Source organism: Salvelinus fontinalis, chromosome 28 (assembly GCF_029448725.1).
Source record: "Salvelinus fontinalis isolate EN_2023a chromosome 28, ASM2944872v1, whole genome shotgun sequence".
NCBI lineage: Eukaryota > Metazoa > Chordata > Actinopteri > Salmoniformes > Salmonidae > Salvelinus > Salvelinus fontinalis.
Genome location: NC_074692.1, coordinates 24643181 through 24665777, shown reverse-complemented (window position 1 = coordinate 24665777; position 22597 = coordinate 24643181). Strand labels below are relative to the sequence as shown.

The 22597-nt window shown below is 46.1% G+C and overlaps 1 protein-coding gene across 2 annotated transcripts; it reads left to right on the top strand.

The window, feature by feature from the left end:
* The first annotated feature begins 954 nt into the window (after nucleotides 1-954).
* LOC129826481 (tissue-type plasminogen activator-like) lies at nucleotides 955-22152 on the top strand. Of its 2 annotated transcripts, none has more exons than XM_055887254.1 (15): nucleotides 955-1103; nucleotides 8011-8092; nucleotides 8514-8556; nucleotides 8993-9127; nucleotides 9798-9908; nucleotides 10859-11033; nucleotides 11233-11324; nucleotides 11829-12006; nucleotides 12135-12220; nucleotides 12530-12598; nucleotides 13035-13242; nucleotides 13417-13553; nucleotides 13848-13988; nucleotides 20297-20445; nucleotides 20814-22152. In XM_055887254.1, exons 2-15 carry the CDS (start codon nucleotides 8030-8032, stop codon nucleotides 20979-20981), a joined length of 1755 nt encoding a protein of 584 aa, XP_055743229.1. In that variant the 5' UTR covers nucleotides 955-1103; nucleotides 8011-8029; the 3' UTR covers nucleotides 20982-22152. The 2 variants fall into 2 exon arrangements, with proteins under 2 accessions (XP_055743229.1, XP_055743228.1); XM_055887253.1 differs by lacking the exon at nucleotides 955-1103 and adding an exon at nucleotides 6066-6165.
* The last annotated feature ends 445 nt before the right edge of the window (nucleotides 22153-22597 follow it).

Sequence of the window (22597 nt, the reverse complement as noted above, 5' to 3'; positions counted from 1 at the left end):
TGGTGACTCCATACTAATCTAACATAGATGGAATTGACAACGAGGCGACAGAGTGTTAGTCCAGAGTGTTTTTCCACAATTAGTCCAGTGTTCGCTAAATAATTTCCTTTCCAAAAATGTAATAAAAGTTGAACAACTTCAGCCATATTCTCCTCAACAGCACACAAGCTAATAATAATGTATTTATTTATATAAAAGCATACACTGACACATTTTGATGTCTTTGACTTGTCGCAGCCCTCTGATGTGGAGTTGCAATGAAGAAGATATGAAATTAGAATGATTGTTGTTCAAATTCCATGGAATGATTGTCATTCTGGTGACTGAGTGATGGACAAACTTCCTGTCTGAGGAAAGGATGGGTAGAGTTTATCAGGGGATTGTGGGTTGTTTGAGAACCACAATGGAGTCACTGTGGGTCAGCCCTGCTGGCAGGGGATTCGCCACTAACTGGATTTCCATTGGTACTGAACCCACCCACAGTCTTTACCCTGGCCTGGTCAGGAGCCATGGGGAGGCCAATTCCAAACAGCTACACACACACAGACAGACAGACAGACAGACAGACAGACAGACAGACACACACACACAGTCATAGCTTTGCCCATGCAGAGTATAAACTCAGGTTGCAAAGAATTATATCACTAATAACATCAGATTTGCAGCCTAGGTCAACTGAAGTCTGTACAAGACAAATATTCACCTTATTAGAATATGATAGATTTTTCTTAGTTTTTTACAATCCCTTTGGCACTAATTTCGGAACCTTGATGTCATTTTCAAAACTCTACTCCAACTATTATAGTCTACACTATATCCGTTATCATGTTTCTTACATGCTCTGATTCGGAGCCAACCCAGATACTCGCCGTGGGACCCTTCTGAACCCGCCCAAATAGCGTCATCATCCTAAAAACCCGCCTCACTGCTTCCCTGGGGTCGATCATTTCCAAACATCCTCCCCCTTCAGCGGAAATAGCCGAGCCTAGGATAAAAACCGAGAGAAGCACAGCAGTTATCACACTTCATCTTCAATATCCGCCGACGACAATTGTTTCTAGAGGGAGATTCAGAACTAGCAACATACCATACACAAGGACAAGGTAAGGATATTCATGTTAATATGTAACCACACATTGTTTTCCAGATTTTAATTGTTATTTACAGGCTATGCTAAAAGTCATAGTGATTGCATTAGGCTAAAACATTTGCTGATTGTTTTCTGTGAAGCATGCCGGGTCAAATTTGATTTCAAATGGAATGCCAACTGATTTCAGTAATATTCGAATGGAATGTCAAATACATTTCAGTAAACAACGTGACGTTTTAAAAAAAAATTGTGTATCTAATTTTCCCAAGCATTTGTGCATAGTTTTTAAAGCTGAATGAATGCATGGAGGATATTATATGATTCGGCTATATTATTATGAGCGCAGTCTCACATACAGACAGTAGGCTGTGGTTTCGGATGCTTGTAGGTGCTTATATCTTCTCTAGATGAGATTACGTCGTTTATTCTACACTTTATTGTGTCCCTTAATTTAATTTACCAGGAATATGGACCAATTCAATCCATTCTAGATATAACGTATGTCCTATGGGGAAGTGTGTTGGAGGGTATATACGCAGATATATGCCGTATACCCACTTTTTTTTGTGGGCATTGTGTGCTCACTTCTTAATCCCCATGATGCGTATCAAAGTAAAGTAGTGGAGGTATGCGACATATCAATTAATAAGGCTGATGGAACAGATGAGAATGGTTAGCTTAAAATGTTGATCAACTATTAGTTCTTCACATGTGATGCACAGCAAGGTGCACACGGCGGTGGTAGACCTACGCGCAAATGTTCCAAGAAAAATTGTAGGCTATTGACTTTATTTTTTATGTTCGATTCGGTACCAACACAACACGTTACACGCATCATACGCGGACCACATGCCTCCCATGGGGGTAGTTCGGTTACACCCTCCATCGGTTGAATGGTGTCAGTAAACCTCGGCATTTTTTATCCCATATCGTAGACTTAATGAAAGTTTAACAAATGTACCATTTTGAAAATACACATACATCGCATACTTAATAATACCATTTATTCCACATTGGAGACTCAATTAAAGGAACGTTTCAAATATGTAGTCAGCAAACTCAATTTATTTATGAAACACAAATACTCAATTGATTAATCAATCAAATGTATTTTATAATGCCGTTTTTACATCAGCAGTTGTCACAAAGTACTTATAAGGATACCCAGCTTAAAAGCGCAAAGAACAAGCAATACAGATGTAGAAGCACAGTGGCTAGGAAAAACTCCCTTGAAAAACAGGAACCTAGGAAGAAACGCAGAGAGGAACGAGGATCAGGGGGGTGGGGGTGGCTGGGCTGGTGTTTTAGGCCAGGGGGCCTCTCAGTGCTTTGGCTGACCTGATTCACAGGTCAAGAGCCCGGTATAGCAGTCATAGCTCCAGCCAAGTACCTTAGTATCCCTAAGTAACACATAGTGTCATGACAGTGTTAGATCAGTTGCCATAAGCAGACATCAGCTCTCATGACATGTGTTATATCTTTATTATGACACAGTCACTAACATAGTATAGACCTTATGACAGAGGGTTCAAGTGTTGGGAATAACATATCCAGTGTCTCTTCCCCAAAAAGTAATGTGGTGACATGGAAAATAAGGCTATTTTATAGTATTGGAACCAAACCTAAAGAAGAGAAGGAAAGGAAGATAATTAGCTAGAACCAAACCAGAGTTCTGTGTCATTGTTTATCACACTGGTTCAATGTGTTGCTAATCAGATTACGCCTATGGCTGCCTGCTTTCTCTCAGTGAAGAATAAACACTTATAACTGTGTTAAACACATGCCATCATGTGCCCATGTGCCCACAGTCACATACACCCATCCATACACACACAACTTCCTCTGTCTACAACTATTTACTTAATTTTAATTAAATTCATGAAGCTTTATCGGTATGAAAGGTGATGGAACTTACATCGCCACATCATATTTTACCAACAGCAACATCAGTACCAAGGTTTGGTACACTTTAAAGATGTTTCCTGTTTCTTTGTCCTCGTTCTAGCAGCTGTAGGTCAGTATTTCAAAACATCCTTCTATTCAGTTTGATCACTGTTCAGATTTTTGACTAGACATTTTACATTTACATTGGAGTCATTTAGCAGACGCTCTTATCCAGAGAGACTTAGTAACTGCATTCATTTTAAGATAGCTAGGTGGGACAACCACACATCACAGTCATAGTAAGTCAATCATTCCTCAATAAAGTAGTTATAAGCAAAGTCAGAGCTAGTCAGTTGGAAAAAAGTGTGAGTGTTAGTTCACAGGTCGGGGTGAGCAGGGGGTAATGTAGGATTATTTAAGATACTATTTGCATGGTAAGGTTGAACACCAGGCGGGCTACAGCGTTCTGAATAAGTTGCAGGGGTTTGATGGCACAAGTGGGGAGTCCAGCCAACAGCGAATTGCAGTACTCCATACGGGAGAAGACAAGTGCCTGGATTAGGAACTGTGCCGCTTCCTGTGTGAGGTAGGGTCGTACTCTAAGGATGTTGTAGAGCATGAACCTACAGGAGCGAGTCCCTGCTTTGATGTTTGCAGAAAACGACAGGGTCATGCCAAAGTTCTTCGCACTAGGAGGGGGACACCGTGGAGTTATCAACCGTGATGGAGAGGTCTTGGAAAGGACATCCCCGGGAGGAAGAGCAGCTCTGTCTTGTCGAGGTTGAGCTTGAGGTGGTGGGCTGACATCCAAATGGCGATATCTGCTAGGCACGTTGAGATGCATGTCGCCACCTGGGTGTCAGTATGGGGGAAGTACAAAAGTATATAGTTGAGTGTCTTCCGTATAGCAATGATAGTAGAGACCATGTGAGGATATGACAGAGCCGAGTGACTTGGTGTATAGAGAGAAGAGAAGAGGGTCTAGAACCGAGCCCTGGGGAACACCAGTAGTGAGGGTACGTGGTGCAGACAGAGATCCTCTCCACGTCACCTGGTAGGAGTGGCCTGCCAGGTAGGGTGCAATCCAAGAGTGTGCAGAGCCTGAAACGCCCAGCACTGAGAGGGTGGAGAGGAGGATCTGATGGTTCATGGTGTTGAAGGCAGTAGATAGATCTAGGAGGATGAGAACATGTACACAGTCAGCTTTCTTTCCTACTTCCCTCGAGAGGTGAAATGGCCGCTGATTAGTCTCTACCTGCTGTACCAGTACTGTGGTCACTGGTCAGCAAATCACACATCCTTACTGTACAGGTCAGCTAGCTAGACTCATCCTCACACAGACTGACAGGGGGAGAAGGAGCTGTGCTCAGCACTTAGAGACAACTCTGTTACTATAATTACAGTTCTGCTGTATGACTGAACACTAATAGGACATGAGAGTTACCCACCACATCCATTCTACTGATGTGATTGTTGTGGGTGAGTTTGATTAGTGTTTGTGTGTGTGTGTGTGTGTGTGTGTGTGTGTGTGTGTGTGTGTGTGTGTGTGTGTGTGTGTGTGTGTGTGTGTGTGTGTGTGTGTGTGTGTGTGTGTGAATATTAGTGCTGGTATGAGGCTGATGCTGACTCAGTCTATCACTAGTTAAGCTCCAATCACAGTTTTCAACAGCCTCATCTTCTCACCATAACTCAGACTTGACCTACTGTTGTAAGAGAGCTGTTTCCTCTAGCACTCATGGGTGTGTAGGGAATATATTGTCATACAACACCGTCAATGACCAAAAACAACCTCTTTGGCCTCATTGGTGGAATGTTGTTAATATTTTTCATAATTTCATAATTAATAACGTTTTGTTTTTAAAGATGGAAATCCTGTGTTTCTATGTCAAACAGTTTTGTTATATTTTAGTGTTCTGTGATGTACTGTATATAAAGTGTAATATTGGGATGCAAACTCAAAATGTAATACATTTCAACTCTATATCTGACATGGTACAGGTGTCTTCTTTTTTTTTTTTATTTATGTATTTATTTATTATTTTTTTTAAATTATCCCCTTTTCATGGTATCCAATCGCTAGTAATTACTATCTTGTCTCATCGCTACAACTCCCGTATGGGCTCGGGAGAGACGAAGGTCGAAAGCCATGCGTCCTCCGAAGCACAACCCAACCAAGCCGCACTGCTTCTTTAACACAGCGCGCCTCCAACCCGGAAGCCAGCCGCACCAATGTGTCGGAGGAAACACTGTGCACCTGGCCCCCTTGGTTAGCGAGCACTGCGCCCAGCCCGCCACAGGAGTCGCTGGAGCGCGATGAGACAAGGAAATCCCTACCGGCCAAACCCTCCCTAACCCGGACGATGCTGGCCCAATTGTGCGTCGCCCCACGGACCTCCCGGTCGCGGCCGGCTGCGACAGAGCCTGGGGGCGAACCCAGAGACTCTGGTGGCGCAGTTAGCACTGCAATGCAGTGCCCTAGACCACTGCGCCACCCGGGAGGCCGGTGTCTTCTTTTTTAAGCCCATAACCATGTGTATGAGGTGTATACTATTGTTTCAAAGTAGATTTGTTCAAGACTACCAAGAATCACTCTGTGTGACCCTGATTTAGACCACTGCAGTAAAATGTTTTAAACTCTCATCAACAAAACAACATGCTGACTTTTAAGAGATGTTCTTGTTATCTTGTAAACTCCTACCAACATAATAAGGGTGTGCAACTGTGTCTGTTTGTGTGTGTGAGAGAGAGTGTGTGTGTGTGTGTGTGTGTGTGTTTTAGTGTGAGTTTAAACATGTGCATGTGTGTCTGTTGGCTCTTGTAAGAGCTGGTTTAGTAGGATCATTGCCAGACCACAAACCAGTCCTACACAGACACACTGCATTGTGGGATTGTCAGACAGCAGCTGATAATCCTGTGGTGTCTGACGGCACCCACACGTTTGTGTGTGTGTATTTGTGTGTGATAGAAACATGTTCATGATGGACAGGCACTAGGCGTGTGTGTGACAGATAAAACATGGAAGTGAGTGACGTCAGGCACACAGGCTTAATGTTGGCAGGAAACATATGGCCTGGTCTGATAGGCCAGGGGGAGGGACAGTAGGGGACCAGAGCAACTCATGCGCTGCCAAAGAGGCTCAGCTAGGGGTAGCCCAAATAAACCAGGAGTGACAAACAACTGGCTTGAAAGTGGTATGTACTCTGTTCTGTTTGTGTGTGTGTGTGTGTGTGTGTGTGTGTGTGTGTGTGTGTGTGTGTGTGTGTGTGTGTGTGTGTGTGTGTGTGTGTGTGTGTGTGTGTGTGTGTGTGTGTGTGTGTGTGTGTGTATATGTGTGTGTGTGTGTATATATGTGTGTGTGTGTGTGTGTGTGTGTGTGTGTATGTCGTTATGTAAGGTTTATGTATTGGTCTTGGTCTTGGTCCAATTCAATGACCACAGTGCTGGAGTCTTCCTCAATCTCTTTTCACTCTTTCCATCTTTCTTTAACTTTAAGATTTTCTCTTTTGTCATTCCCTCTGTCTTCCCTTTCTCCCTCTCTCTCTCTCAAAGGGTGAGTCATGGTTAGTCACAGTTGACAGAGAGGCATTAGGGCCTAAAAGGGTTCTGCAGTGCATCTCTAGTCTGATGTGCGTTTACAGAGAGAACTAGATTAATTTACATTCATTCCCATGCTTATTTTATTGCAGTGACTGTGATATGTATTTGTCTTACCTTCCCTAGTTGAATGCACTGATTGTAAGTCGCTCTGTGAAATGACTAAAATGTAAATGTATACGTAAAATTCCATTAGCAGATGCTCTTATCCAGAGCATCCTTCAGTATTACCAAATAGCACGATCATCACACCTTCACCATCACCACACATTAAAAAATACAAAAGTTCTTCATGTCAGATTCAACTAAGTGTGTATTCTGGTTACAAAACGTAGCAAACTCTGTAGTACTGCAAACAAACGTTTTGGAAAGCCGACATAGTGGTGTCAAACTCTGTAAAGTTTCGTCCCCCCCCTCCCCCCTCTTCTCCTCTCATCGCTCTGTTTGTCATAAGTCATTCTACCCATCCTACATCTGCACGCCTGTTTAGAAACTGCTTCCATACTGTCTTGGAATGTTGGGAAAGGGCTTTAGCAACGTTGTATGAGTTCACACACTCATACACAGTTTACACACACACACACACACACAGTTTACACACACACACACACACACACGTGAGCTTGTGAGACTTCTCCTCGGTGGCAAACTGTGCTTAGTTGTTTGTCACTGTTCTCTGTCCCTCAGGACTAACCCTAACCTTAACCCCTAACCCTAAGCTTAAAATAGCCTTTGTCCTCATGGGGAAATGTTCCTTGTTTTACTATGCTTGTGGGGACTTCCAGTACCAACGAAGATAGTAATAACGAGGAAAGTAATTGTAAATAAGAATTTGTTCTTAACTGACTTGCCCAGTTAATTAAAGGATCATTTTTCTTTTAAATACAAGCCCCCACACAGTGACCTATTCAAAGTGACTTACAGTCATATGTGCATGCATTTTACGTATGGGTGGCCCCTGGAATCAAACCCACAATCCTGGCGGTGCAAGCGCCATGATCTACCAACTGAGCTACAGAGGACCGCACATGCACACACACGCGCACACACAAGCACTGCTATAATTTCCTTCCTGTATGTCAGTAGGCCTAAAAGGCTGCACAGGAAATCACAACTTCAAGGAATCAGCAATGCCCTCCAATTCCCCAAAATGTTCCACCTATCCCACCATTTTCCTTTCCCTCTGTCTTACTCAAAGGAAGGGTCAGGGTGAGGGTTAGAGGAAGGGGTAGTATTGAAAAGTCCATCCATTCTCTACCCACATCAGAGTAGCATGCTCGTGACATTGGACCTATTGTTCACTAGGAGTTGGCTTTTTTGTTGTGACTGTTGAATGCTTGATGTATGTACCCAATGACTTGACTTGTCCTGAATCAACCAAAACAGTCTTTCTTCACATGGCTTAGTAGAACCTTCAATCATTTGTATTTCTTTTCCATCAGAAAAGATCCAGACACAACCATGGCCAAAGTATTGGGAATGCTGCTCCTCCTGTCAGCTCTCTGCTGCTCCCTAGCGGACAAAGTAGGTACCACACCCACTGCACTAACCACAGCTCCAGGTAGAAGTTGGCCTTAGGTGCAGATCTAGGATCAGCTTCACCTATAGGGCCAGCTTAACCTATAGGGCCATCTTAACCAATAGGACCAGCTTAACCTATAGGGCCAGCTTAACCTATAGGGCCAGCTTAACCTATAGGGCCAGCTTAACCTACAGGACCAGCTTCACCTATAGGGCCAGCTTAACCTTTAGGACCAGCTTAACCTCGCAAAATGCACACAGTGAAAAATGCTAAACTGACTTTGATCAGAGTCTAGAGTTAACTTCATCACTACTGTTGCCATGCAGACAGTTAACTTCATCCACTACTGTTGCCATGCAGACAATATGTGTTTGTTGGTACTGTGGAAATTTGAGCTCACTTCTCTTACATCTCCCATGGCAGGTTGAGCTTCGTCACACCAAAAGAGGGACAAGATACTATAAAGGTGAGCTTGGACTGCCCCCTCACCCTCTTACACCCCTCTTCTGTCCCTCCCTTCACACCACAGTAGGTTACTGAATGGAGGACGGCTCATAATAATGGAATGGTATCAAACACATGGAAAGCATGTGTTTGACGTGTTGGATACCTTTCCATTTATTCCATTCCAGCCACTGGTGCCCAGCCATTAAGTTGCCACTAGCCACCTGTGCTTCACACTAATCATGTGTTAGCTACAACAAATCATTTGTTTGTGTGTCACCTACGCCTTCTCTTTTCATGTGTATACATTATGTATCTGTCTCTCATCTTGTAAGGGACTCATGTGTCTGTGTCTCTATGTTTTTGTCTTTGTCTCTACCCCTGTGTGTGTTTCTGTGTGCATGTGTCTCTCTCTGTGTGTGTTGTGTGTGTGTGTGTTTGTTTGTATGTATGCATAGGGCGGTGTGTGGATGGCCATTCGGCTGTGGTGCGTGGTTTTGGGGACACGTGGTTGAGATTGAGTGGCCCGCGTGTGGAGCGCTGCACCTGTGCATCACGAGGACGACAGCGCTGTCACGATGTGCCAGTCATCAGTGAGTGGAAACACACAGACAAACATACATATACTCTATATAAATACAGATACACACACACTCACAACCCCCTTTAGGGTGGCAGAGTGACAACACTGTTCAGCTTGTTTTTCTTGTTTTCTTTTCCAGAACCCCCCCCCCCCCCTTCCCTCTGTCTGCCTTCCCTCTGTCTGCTTTCCCCCTGTCTGCCTTCCCTCTGTCCACTCTGTATTTACAGTATCTCTCCCTTCTGGTACCTTACTTTCCTCCGCTATGGAGAGTGGTTGGTGTCACGGAGAGAAAGGGTGTAGTCTAGGATGTATAGTCATTAGAACACCCACCCATTGTGACTTTCACTATATTTAAATGCATACACATGTTCCTTCACCCCCACTGAACAATGCTATGATGCATGACCACCCATCTGATGACAGACAAGTCACTACCTCATTCTCACCTTGTGTGAGGTCATACACTGTCAACAGAGACGTGGAAATTGGGGTTGAAGCTGTTCTGAAAAAAGGGAAATTATGACAGTTTGTATGTGATGTAAAATAATTGGTATAACAGGTGGGCATTTGGTATAACAGGTGGGCTCTTCGTCTGTGATCTAGTAAATATTGTTGTTAGAGAAAAATAAAAAACAACAAAACTCCAACATGTCAAACCATCCCTCTCTCCATCCCTCTAGCCTGCTATCAGTCAAGCTGCTACAACGGGGGAACCTGTAAGGAGGCGGTCTACTCCTCTGACTACCTGTGCAAGTGTCCACCAGGCTTCACTGGGGCTCAGTGTGAGATCAGTAAGTAGAGCACAATCAGAGACCACGCTACACTGTCAATAAATACTTCTCCTCTCGCCTCATATACTACTGAAATACAAGGACAAGGGATTCTATTGAGGCCTATCTATTAGCATCTAGTAGTAATGTTGGTTACTACTATCATTAGGGCATTAGACACATAGAGATTGGTAGAACGCAATCCTGCGACAATGACTAGAAAAGATTATGGAGTTGTGGTCTGTGGCCCAACCGTAAAATAAAAATTGTTTACACCCCAGAAGCCAAAATCTGGAACGCCATGGAACCCACTGGTTAGCTGGCATCAATCTGTTTGTTTTATTCCGTTGGGAGGCCGTTGTACATACCCCACCCACTCAACATGTAAATTCATAACACATGTTGATGGTCTAATGAGTGAGTTCACAGCCAAAAGAGTGAGCACAGAGTCATATTATATGATGTCATCTATCAGTGTCATAATTCATCGTTGGTCATGTGTTGAAACCACAATGGCCAAACTCTCTCCCCATGTGACTCTGAGTGAAGCCTAAAAAGAGCGGTACATCCTCTCTACATGAGTTTTCTCAAAACTCATGCGTGTGTCATTGCATGGATACCATAAGATCAGGGAGCCAAAACACGGAATAGATGTGTGAGTGAGTCCTTAGTCATGTAACCAGGATGCATGACAATAGGAGGAAGCCATAGAGAAAGGACGACAGCTAGACAGACACACAGAGAGACTTTATCAGATCAACATGGTTGCTATGATAATGTATTTCCCCATAGATACCGTGTTGTGTCCCAAATGGGACCCTATTTCCTACATAGTGCTCTACTTTTCACCAGAGCCCTATATGTTCTGGTCAAAAGTAGTGCGCTATGAAGGGAATAGGGTGCCATTTGGGACACAAATGATGTGTTTGGATGGCTGGATTGGATAGACTAATTTCTCTCCCTCTAAACAGACACCACTGAGAAGTGTGTGGTGGGCCAGGGTAAAGGGTACCGTGGTACGTGGAGCATCAGTCGGACCGGCTCAGAGTGTATCAACTGGAACTCCACAGCCCTCAAAGGGAAGACGTTCACAGCTAAGAGACCAGAGGCGAACAGCCTGGGGCTGGGCAACCACAACTACTGCAGGTACACACACATACACGCTCAAACGCACACGCGCACACACACACACACACACACACACACACACACACACACACACACACACACACACACACACACACACACACACACACACACACACACACACACACACACACACACACACACATACATCAATCGAGCACTCGAGGTAAATATTCCCCTCCCCTGTTCTCTCTCTTAGGAATCCAAGCGATGATACTAAGCCATGGTGTCATGTCTACAAGGGAACCCAGATAGCCTGGGAGTTCTGTACTCTTTCCAGCTGCCCTGCAGGTAATGACATGACAACATAATACTATACCGCTATTTGGTTATGTAGCGGACATGAGTCAGTCATGGTCACATAATGAGGTAGTCCGCCTTGTGAACTTCAAAACCAGTGTCTGCACTTGGCCCAAGAGGGAATTTCCTCTTGATCTAAGAGGTTGGTTGTTCACATGGGAGACCTGGGTTCATGTCCTGCTTGTTAACAATGGCGCCCAACGTTGGGTGGTGTCTCATGGGGGAGGAGGTCAAATGGGGAGTGAATGTAACGGACATGAGTTGGTCATGGTCACGTGATGAGGTAGCCCCGCCTGCAAACTTCAAAACCATTGTCTGCCCTCGGCAATTTCCTCTTGGTGTAACAGTCTAAAACATTGGTTTCTCCTGTGGGGTTCATATCCTGCATGCTACAGTTACATTGTTGCCGTGCCAAACTATGACAAGTAGGCTACTTTACTGACTGTGGTCCACAGCGTAAATGAAATCTGTGCCTCACTCTGTGTGTTTCTCCAGACCAGAGCCCAGTGGAGTGTGTTCAGGGCGCAGGGCAGACGTATAGGGGGACGACGGCCATCACTAAGAGGGGCTACAGCTGTCTCGCCTGGGACTCACCCCTCATCACCCACAAGTTCTACAACGCATGGAGGTCTGAGGCCAGAGAGCTGGGGCTGGGAAGTCACAACTTCTGCAGGTAGGATTATAAACACACAGAGAAACTCTCTCTCACACATGCATGCTGGGCACATACACTCATTCACACAAACACACACACGCACCCACAATCACACACTTATACATTCTCCTCTCTCTTTCTTTCAGGAACCCAGATGGTGATCTCGGCCCCTGGTGTCACGTCTACAGAAACATGAAGCTCACCTGGGAGCTCTGTAACATCACCAAATGCCGTGAGTATCTCTGTTACCCTGTTACCATGACTACTGTCCAATAATATCGGCAACAGTATGCATGTATATGTCCTCTCATGTGCCAGTCGAATAACCACTGTATATTCTGCCAAGAATTGTCATCGTCATCACCTACAGTAGCTTACTGTAATGCATGTGATGACTAAGAAGACAAGGAGTCAAATGACTGTCGGGATTGCAATGAGTGAAATGCCTAGGAGTGTAATTGACTACATTTGCAACTGTAGTCACGCTGTATGAGTATTTGATATCTAATGTCATACTGAACAGTATCTGTTTGTTCTTTAGGGAGGAGACCTACTACCATCACTACTCTAGGCCCCAGGGCTCCCACCAACAACAACAACAACAACAGAGGTAGGAGGACAGCCACAAAACAACACATTACATTTACCTGTACACTTGTCTTCTTCCTCCACACCACACCCTCTCCTGTTCTTCCTCCACACCTCCCCCTCTCCTGTTCTTCCTCCACACCACACCCTCTCCTTCTATTCCTCCACACCACACCCTCTCCTGTTCTTCCTCCACACCTCCCCCTCTCCTGTTCTTCCTCCACACCTCCCCCTCTCCTGTTCTTCCTCCACACCACACCCTCTCCTTCTATTCCTCCTCCCCATCTCCCCCTCTTCTCCACACCTCCCCCTCTCCTTTTATTCCTCCTCCACACCAAACCTCCCCCTCTCCTCCTGTCCTTCTCTTCCTCCTTCACACCTCCCCTTCTTTCTCCTTAAACTTTGAGGTTTTTACATCTAAAAACAGAAAATGATATATTGACTGCCCCCCCCTATAGGTACCTGTGGACAGCGTGCTGACAACAATCACAGTCGCCCCTCCTTCCGTATCCTCGGGGGGGCCCAGCAGAGTGACATCACAGAGCAGCCATGGCAGGCAGCCATCAACGTGTTCCGGTCCACATACAAAGCACACTTCTTCCTGTGTGGAGGGGTCCTCATAGACTCCTGTTGGGTCCTCTCTGCTGCACACTGCTTCGACGAGGGGTAGGTTTAATACACACGTGCGCACACACACACACACACACACACACACACACACACACACACACACACACACACACACACACACACACACACACACACACACACACACACACACACACACACACACACACACACACGCCCAAGTGTGACTCACTGATTTGCTCTCTCCGTTAGGTTTAAACCAGAGCATCTGCAAGTGGTACTGGGTCAGACGTTTCGTAAGAACTCCTCCAGCAGTGACCAGATCTTTGAGGTGGATAAGTACTGGACCCACGAGAAATACAACGAGGAAACCTTTGACAACGACATTGGTGACCCATTTTTTAATTATATTTTAGTCATTTAGCAGATGCTCTTATCCAGAGCGACTTACACTAGTGAGTGCATACATTTTTATACTGCTGCCCCATGGGAATTGAACCTGTGCTAACTGAGCTATATTGGACAGCACAATGTTAAGCACTGACTCGCAAGAGGCTTATGGCTTGATTATGTAGCATATGTGAAGAGCCATAAAGAGCCGTTGTAACCAAAGTAAAGCAATATCACTCATTCTCTCTTTGCCCTCGTCATCCTCCTCCTCCCTTCCCTCCCCCTCTTCTCAGTCTTACTGAAGTTGAAGAGTGATATTGGCCTGTGTGCTGTGAACTCCCCGGAGGTCCTGCCCGCCTGTCTGCCTGACCCAGGCCTGGTACTGCCTGACTGGACCGAGTGTGAGATCTCTGGTTACGGCAAAGAGAAGGAGTGTAAGACAGACATCACCCTTTCTTTGAAATGTTTCTTTCTTTTTTAAACTCATGAAGCTTAGCTAAGTGTTGTTTCTGTGGTTTATTTTCTGATGCCCAGTAGAGGGCAGTAGCCTGAGGCACACTCAGGTTTTTGTGAAAGGGTGGAGAAGAATGTTGAAATACACTACATGACCAAAAGTATGTGGACACCTGCTCATCTCGTTCCAAAATCATGGGCAATAATATGGAGTTGGTCCCTCCCTTTGCTGTTATAACAGCCTCCACTCTTCTGGGAAGACTTTTTATTTTGTATTTTTTGTATTTTACCACCTTTTTCTTCCCAATTTTGAGTTATCCAATTGCGATCTTGTGTCATCGCTGCAACTCCCCAACGGGCTTGGGTGAGGCGAAGGTCTAGTCATGCGTCCTTCGAAATATGACCCGCTAATCCACGCTTCTTAACACCCGCCCGCTTAACCTAGAAGCCAGCTGCACCAATGTGTCGGAGGAAACACCGTTCAACTGACGACCGAAGTCAGCTAGAGAGCGATGAGCCAAGGAAAGCCCCCCGGCCAAACCCTTACAACGCTGGGCCAAATGTGCGTCGCCCTATGGGACTCCCGGTCATGGCCAGTTGTGACACAGCCTGGGATCAAACCCGGGTCTGTAGCGACGCTTCAAGCACTGTGATGCAGTGCCTTAGACCGCTGCGCCACTCGGGAGGCCCTTTTCTGGGATGACTTTTCACTAGATGTTGGAACATTGCTGCAGGGACTTGCTTCCATTCAGCCACAAGAGCATTAGTGAGGTCGGGCACTGGTGTTGGGCGATTAGGTCTGGCTCACAGTCGGCTTTCCAGTTCATCCCAAAGGTGTTTGATGGGGTTGTCATGCAGAAACAGGAAAGGGCCTTCCCCAAACTGTTGCCACAAAGTTGGAAGCACAGAATTGTCTAGAATGTCATTGTATGCTGTCGCGTTAAAATTTCCCTTCACTAGACTAAGGGGTCTAGCCCGAACCATGAAAAACAGCCCCAGACCATTATTCCTCCTCCACCAAACTTTACAGCTGGCACTATGCATTGGGGCAGGTAGCGTTCTCCTGGCATCCCCCAAACCCAGATTCGTCTGTCGGACTGCCAGATGGCATTCATCTCTCCAGAGAATGTGTTTCCACTGCTCCAGACTCCAATGGCAGCGAGCTTTACACCACTCCAGCAGACCCTTGGCATTGCGCATGGTGATCTTAGGCTTGTGTGCAGCTGCTCGGCCATGAAGACCCATTTAAGAAGCTCCCGACTAACAGTTCTGGTGCTGACGTTGCTTCCAGAGCAGAGCATGTGAGCAGAGTTGAGCGGTTGAAAATCTCTCATGGAGCGGTGCGCAACTGTCACGCCCTGGCCTTATTATTCTTTGTTTTCTTGATTATTTTAGTTAGGTCAGGGTGTGACATGGGTAATGTTTATGTTTTGTTGGTTTTTGATGTTTATTTGGTAAAGGGGTTATGGGGTGTAAAATATGGTTTTGTGTTTAGTATAGATGTCTAGCGTTGTCTATGTTGGTGAGTGATCTAGAAGAGTCTATGGTTACCGGAATGAGTTCCCAATTAGAGACAGCTGATGTCGGTTGTCTCTGATTGGGAGCCTTATTTAGGGTAGCCATAGGCTCTCATTAATTGTGGGTAATTGTCTATGTAAGAACGTTTGTAGCCTGTATGTTTGTGCACAACGTTTGTAGCTTCACGGTCGTTTTGTTGTTTTGTTATTTTGTTATAGAGTTTTTGTGTCGTGTTCATCTTCGTTGTGTTTAATAAAGAAGATGGCTTATTTTCCAAAAGCTGCATTTTGGTCCGTCAATCCGCCACACGATCGTGACAGAATTACCCACCATAGGACCAAGCGGCATGGAAGGCGGCAACAGGACATACCTACACAGGATCTCTGGAGTTGGGAGGAGGAATTGGAAGAAGATCCATGGGCACAACCTGGAGAATATCGCCTCCCTCGTGAAGAGCTGGAGGCAGCGAAAGCCGAGAGGAGGCGATATGAGGAGGCAGCACGGAGACAAGGCTGGAAGCCCGTGAGTACAACCCAAAAATTTCTTGGGGGGGGCCTTAAAGGGAGTGTGGCGAAGTCAGGTAGGAAACCTGCGCCTACTCCCTGTACTTACCGTGGAGAGCGAGAGTACGGGCAGACACCGTGTTACGCAGTAGAGCGCACGATGTCTCCTGTACGTGTGCATAGCCCGGTTCGGTACATTTCAGCTCCACGTATCGGCCGGGCTAGACTGAGCGTTGAGCCGTATGTCATGAAGCCGGCCCAACGCATCTGGTCACCAGTGCGTCTCCTCGGGCCGGCGTACATGGCACCAGCCTTACGCATGGTGTCCCCGGTTCGCCTACATAGGCCGGTGCGGGTTATTCCACCTCCCCGCACTGGTCAGGCGACGGGGAGCATAGAACCAGGTAAGGTTGGGCAGGCTCGGCGTTCAAGGGAGCCAGTACGCCTGCACGGTCCGGTATTTCCGGCGCCACCTCCCCGCCCCAATCCAGTACCACCAGTGCCTCCTCCACGCACTAGCTATATGGTGCGTGTCTCCAGCCCTTTACCACCAGTGTCTAAACCACGCACCAAGCCTCCTGTGTGTCCCCAGAGTCCTGTGCGTCCTGTTGCTGCTCCCCGCACTAGCCCTGAGATGCGTGTCCCCAGCCCGGTGCCACCAGTCCCGGCACCACGCACCAGGCCTACAGTGCGCCTCAGCCGGCAGGAATCTGCCGTCTGCACAGCATTGACTGAACTGCTCGTCTCCCCAGCGCCATCTGAGCCATCCGTCTCCCCAGCGCCATCTGAGCCATCCGTCTCCCCAGCGCCATCTGAGCCATCCGTCTGCAATGAGCCTGCAAAGCCGCCCGTCTGCCATGAGCCTGCAAAGCCGCCCGTCTGCCATGAGCCCACTGAGCCGTCCGCCAGACAGGAGCCGCTAGAGCCGCCAGCCAGACAGGAGCCGCTAGAGCCGTCCGTCAGACAGGATCTGCCAGAGCCGCCAACCAGACAGGATCTGCCAGAGCCGCCAACCAGACAGGATCTGCCAGAGCCGCCAACCAGACAGGAGCAGCCAAATCAGTCAGCCAGCCATGAGCAGCCAGATCCGTCAGCCAGCCATGAGCAGCCAGATCCGTCAGCCAGCCATGAGCAGCCAGATCCGTCAGCCAGCCATGAGCAGCCAGATCCGTCAGCTAGCCATGAGCAGCCAGATCCGTCAGCCAGCCATGAGCAGCCAGATCCGTCAGCCAGCCATGAGCAGCCAGATCCGTCAGCCAGCCATGAGCAGCCAGATCCGTCAGCCAGCCATGAGCAGCCAGATCCGTCAGCCAGCCATGAGCAGCCAGATCCGTCAGCCAGCCATGGGCTGTCCCTCAGTCCGGAGCTGCAGTCCCTCAGTCCGGAGCTGCAGTCCCTCAGTCCGGAGCTGCCATTCCTCAGTCCGGAGCTGCCCCTTACCCTGGAGCTGCCCCTTACCCTGGAGCTGCCCCTTACCCTGGAGCTGCCCCTTACCCTGGAGCTGCCCCTTACCCTGGAGCTGCCCCTTCCCCTGGTGCTGCCCCTTACCCTGGTACTGTCCCTGACCCTAGTACTGCCCCTGACCCTGGTACTGCCCCTGACCCTGGTACTGCCTCTTACCCTGGTTCTGCCCCTTAGTCTGGAACTGCCCCTGAATGCAATGGGGTTAATGTGGAGGGGGGTCGTTTGGAGGAGGCCTAGGAGGTGGTTAGGTACTGTGGTGACGTGGGGACTACGACCAGAGCCGGAGCCGCCACCGTGGAGGGGAGCACACCCAGACCCTCCCCTAGACTGTGTATGGTGCGCCCGGAGTTCGCGCCTCAAGGGGGGGGTTATGTCACGCCCTGGCCTTATTATTCTTTGTTTTCTTGATTATTTTAGTTAGGTCAGGGTGTGACATGGGTAATGTTTATGTTTTGTTGGTTTTTGATGTTTATTTGGTAAAGGGGTTATGGGGTGTAAAATATGGTTTTGTGTTTAGTATAGATGTCTAGCGTTGTCTATGTTGGTGAGTGATCTAGAAGAGTCTATGGTTACCGGAATGAGTTCCCAATTAGAGACAGCTGATGTCGGTTGTCTCTGATTGGGAGCCTTATTTAGGGTAGCCATAGGCTCTCATTAATTGTGGGTAATTGTCTATGTAAGAACGTTTGTAGCCTGTATGTTTGTGCACAACGTTTGTAGCTTCACGGTCGTTTTGTTGTTTTGTTATTTTGTTATAGAGTTTTTGTGTCGTGTTCATCTTCGTTGTGTTTAATAAAGAAGATGGCTTATTTTCCAAAAGCTGCATTTTGGTCCGTCAATCCGCCACACGATCGTGACAGCAACGCTGATCCATGTCCTTTCCAACTCTTCTGCTAAAAACTGCTCCACTCACACAGGAAAGAAAACTGCCACTCCAAATTCGCTCCATTCATTAAAATCACAATTTAACCAACACCCATCTTATTTCTGTGATTACCTGGAACTACCATTTGGTTTTTTGAAGTATTGAAACCAAACCATATGGATTTGAATGAAAAGTTTTTGAATAAAGATAAAAAGGGAAATGTAGGAAGCGCACATAATTTCAAATAGGCTACATGTCATATTAAACAGCATATAATCACTCTAAATAGGCTACATGTCATATTAAACAGCATATAATCACTCTAAATAGGCTACATGTCATATTAAACAGCATATAATCACTCTAAATAGGCTACATGTCATATTAAACAGCATATAATCACTCTAAATAGGTCAGGAGCCAGACAGGGAGCCTAAGATGAAACAATTAATTATTTAGGCGATATCATTTCAATTATTTCAAGGCTATAGCCTACAAAGAAATACATTGTGAAGCATTTGCGAGTGCGACACAATAGCCTGGTAGAGATATAAAGTATTCAGCATTTAAACAACATTTTGTTGTATTCAATCATTATAGTCTATACATTTTTAGAAACAGGATTTTAGCCAGTCTGTGGCTTCAGGCTCATGCGATGGAGCCTGGAGAGCCGGCCAGCAGCAGAGAATATCCTCTCCACACCTGTAGAGCCACTGGGGATGCTAAACACCCTTTTGGCCACTCTGGGCAGAGATACAGAGTTGTTTTTCATTTTTCTATAGGTCGGCCTAAAGGTTTTTAGGCAAAGTAACCCAATCAAAACGGAAAGCTCCTTGAACGTGGGAATATGCCAGGCCTATTGTGCCAAAATCAATTATGGCCTATTGTATAGATAATAGAACAAAAATGAACAAAACGTTTAAGAGAAATAAAATACTATAATTATAAATAAATACTTAGCTACAATGACACACTTAGTAATCGACCCACCTCATTTCTTTCTTTTAGGGTGTGCTCGTAGTAAGTACACCATAATGCTTTTGGGATATGTGTCTTTTCAGATTCCACAATGATTATTTAGTTGTGGACACTACATCACCACACTCCCTCTCTTGCTCTTGGTCCTCATATTTGTAAGTCACCTTGATTTAAGACCTTGTGGGTTTTATCAGTTTCTTTCTGAAAATATTTACGAATTCCTTGACAGTAGCTAAAGCAAGGGTCTATAGCAGAACACAACTAGACTACAAATGCATGCTGGGCCGGGTATGCGAGAAGGCTGACACTCCAGCCTTTGAGAATCTCACTCCGTGCTCCAGTCAATTTGGGCACGCTCCGCTACTCGCACCGCTCCAGCTCTGCTCCGCTCACATACTCTGTTCCAGAGGCAATTTGGAACTTGATAGTAAAAACCGAGGACAGACGGTTTTTACACGCTTCAGCACTCTGAGTTCCCTTTCTGTGAGCTTGTGTGGCCTGCCACTCTGCGGCTGAGCCGTTGTTGCTCTTAGATGTTTCCACATCACAATAACAGCACTTACAGTTGGCCAGGGCTGCTCTATCAGGGCAGAAATTGAATGAACTGACTTGTTGGAAAGGTGGCATCCTATGGAGATCTATGGAGATTGCATGGCTGTGTGGTCGATTTTATACACCTGTCAGCAACAGGTGTGGCTGAAATAGCCAAATCCAGTCATTTGAAGGGGTGTCCACATACTTTTGTATATATAGTGTACCTAAAGCAGTGTTTCTTAATCCTGGTCCTGGGGGCTCAAAGGGGTGCATAACCCTTGCTATCTTTTTTTATTCAGTCTAGAGATGTAAAACAAACAATGTTATATAGGCTATAGGTGTCAGAGAGGGCATGGAGCAATACAGGCCGACAACATGGATAGTGTGTCCAGAGCATAATACCCTTCCCTTTCCCCTCTCTCCATAGTTGATGCGATGTACTCTGAGCGGGTGAAGAGGGGTCACGTGAGGTTGTGGCCTCAGGACCGCTGTGTCCCTAATGTCTTATCTGGGCGTCTGGTCACCTCCAACATGCTGTGTGCCGGGGACACCCGGGGTCTGGTTGATGCCTGCAAGGTGAAGAGGGCTCTTCTTCTTTCACCCTCCTAAGACCCAAACACTCTCTGTCTGTGTCCCAAATAGCACTATATTCCCTATATAGTGCACTACTTTTGACCATAGCCTTATAGGCCCTGGTCAAAAGTAGTGCACTATATATGTAGGGAATAGGGTGCCATTTGCCATGCAGTATGTAGCCCAAAGCCCCAAAAACTCTACAACACTAAGCACTTAAATAGCTAATTAGCCTGTACAAGGATGTGTCATGTTGGATGTTAGTGCTACTGATAATATTTATAAAATGGTACTGTAGGCCTCCTGCTGAACCATGACTGAACCACAACTGACACATATCCCTCATCTCCTCCTCCTCTTCTCCTATGCAGGGGGACTCTGGCGGTCCTCTCGTCTGTCCCAAGGATGGGAAGATGACTCTGATGGGGCTGATCAGCTGGGGTGATGGCTGTGGGAAGAAAGACACGCCCGGGGTGTACACACGTGTTACACAATACACTGACTGGATCAGCAGCAAGAAACAGGAAACTAGCCAGTAAACAAACACACAAACACACACACAAACAGTACATACACCCGGAGAGAACTTGTGAGAGAATTCATCTGACTCCTGTCCATCAATCACAATGCCTTAACCGAGGAATGGACAACCACTCAATGCACAAGAGGAACCTCCAGTACATTGTTTAACTCTTGGGCTGAGAGGGAGAATGCAGTAAGGTCAGAAGAAACTCACTACACCTCCAAAGAGAATAGACTGTTACTCAGTCCAGCTCAGTAACTTCCAGCTGATTCCTGTTCTACCCAGAGCTATATGTAAAGTATATATTTAGGAATATGGCTCTGCTTCCACCACTCCATATGCAGCTTATAGAATGTTGGACATGTACTTTGCACATAAGGTTCCATAGGAATGTATATAGCCACTCCAATTAACATTTCCCAGTTCATTTAGAGTTCATTTTACATGGGTGGCCTGCTGTTTGAATTGAATTTTGCTATGTTACCCACCTACCCCACTATAGCACTAACCACAAAACAATCTGCTGGATCAGAGTCAATCTAAGACAGCAGCTACATTCCAAACTGACAACTCAACCCCATCCCTCTGTATTTGTTGACTCCCTCAGCCCCTAACAGTTCTCAATAGGCGTAGGAAATATGGGAGCCCACCTTCCAGATGCTTGAAAGGCACGAATTAAGGCGTTGAGTTGTCAGATTGGAATATAGTTAAAGCCTGAACACAGCCACCATTATCTGTCTCCATTCCATAAGCGTTGGGTTGAGCCCAGCGATCAGCATATCCAGTCTTTTAAAGTTGGATTTATGTTGAAAAGGACTGGGAGGTGTTTGCATCTAACGAAAGCTCTTTCACTGCAAAGCTTTTGGACTCCACCTCCCTCACATAGTACAGTATTTGTTCATGTTTGAGTGAGTGTTCATATTATTTATTATCTCAAAAATATATACCCTCTCAAGGACAGTAATGTTTAATATTTGTATTTTACATGTGTGTATTAAGTTAATATTTATGTCTATTCCTGTTACAGTTTTTTTCTACTGTAATAGTTTATGCAGTTTTTTTTGTAGTTCAATGTGTAGAGTTCTGAAAGAGTTGTTTATGTTTATAATTTATTTTTGGGGCTATCATAACCTTTTTCTGAGAAAGACATACACCCATCTTTTTAAATAAAGAACATTAAAATAACATTTTTGGTTACCTCTTCAATTTCTCTTGTTACTGGGCTAAGCTGTCGACTAGAGTCTTGTTACTGGGCTAAGCTGTCGACTAGAGTCTTGTTACGGGGCTAAGCCATTGACTAGAGTCTTGTTACTGGGCTAAGCTGTCGACTAGAGTCTTGTTACGGGGCTAAGCCATCGACTAGAGTCTTGTTACGGGGCTAAGCCGTCGACTAGAGTCTTGCTACGGGGCTAAGCCGTCGACTAGAGTCTTGCTTCGGGGCTAAACCGTCGACTAGAGTCTTGCTACGGGGCTAAGCCGTCGACTAGAGTCTTGCTACGGGGCTAAGCCGTCGACTAGAGTCTTGCTACGGGGCTAAGCCGTCGACTAGAGTAGTCCTAGAGGCCTACGCCTAGACACACAAAAGCACATACATCATTTTCATGTATCATCATGCTGGCACACATCAGATAA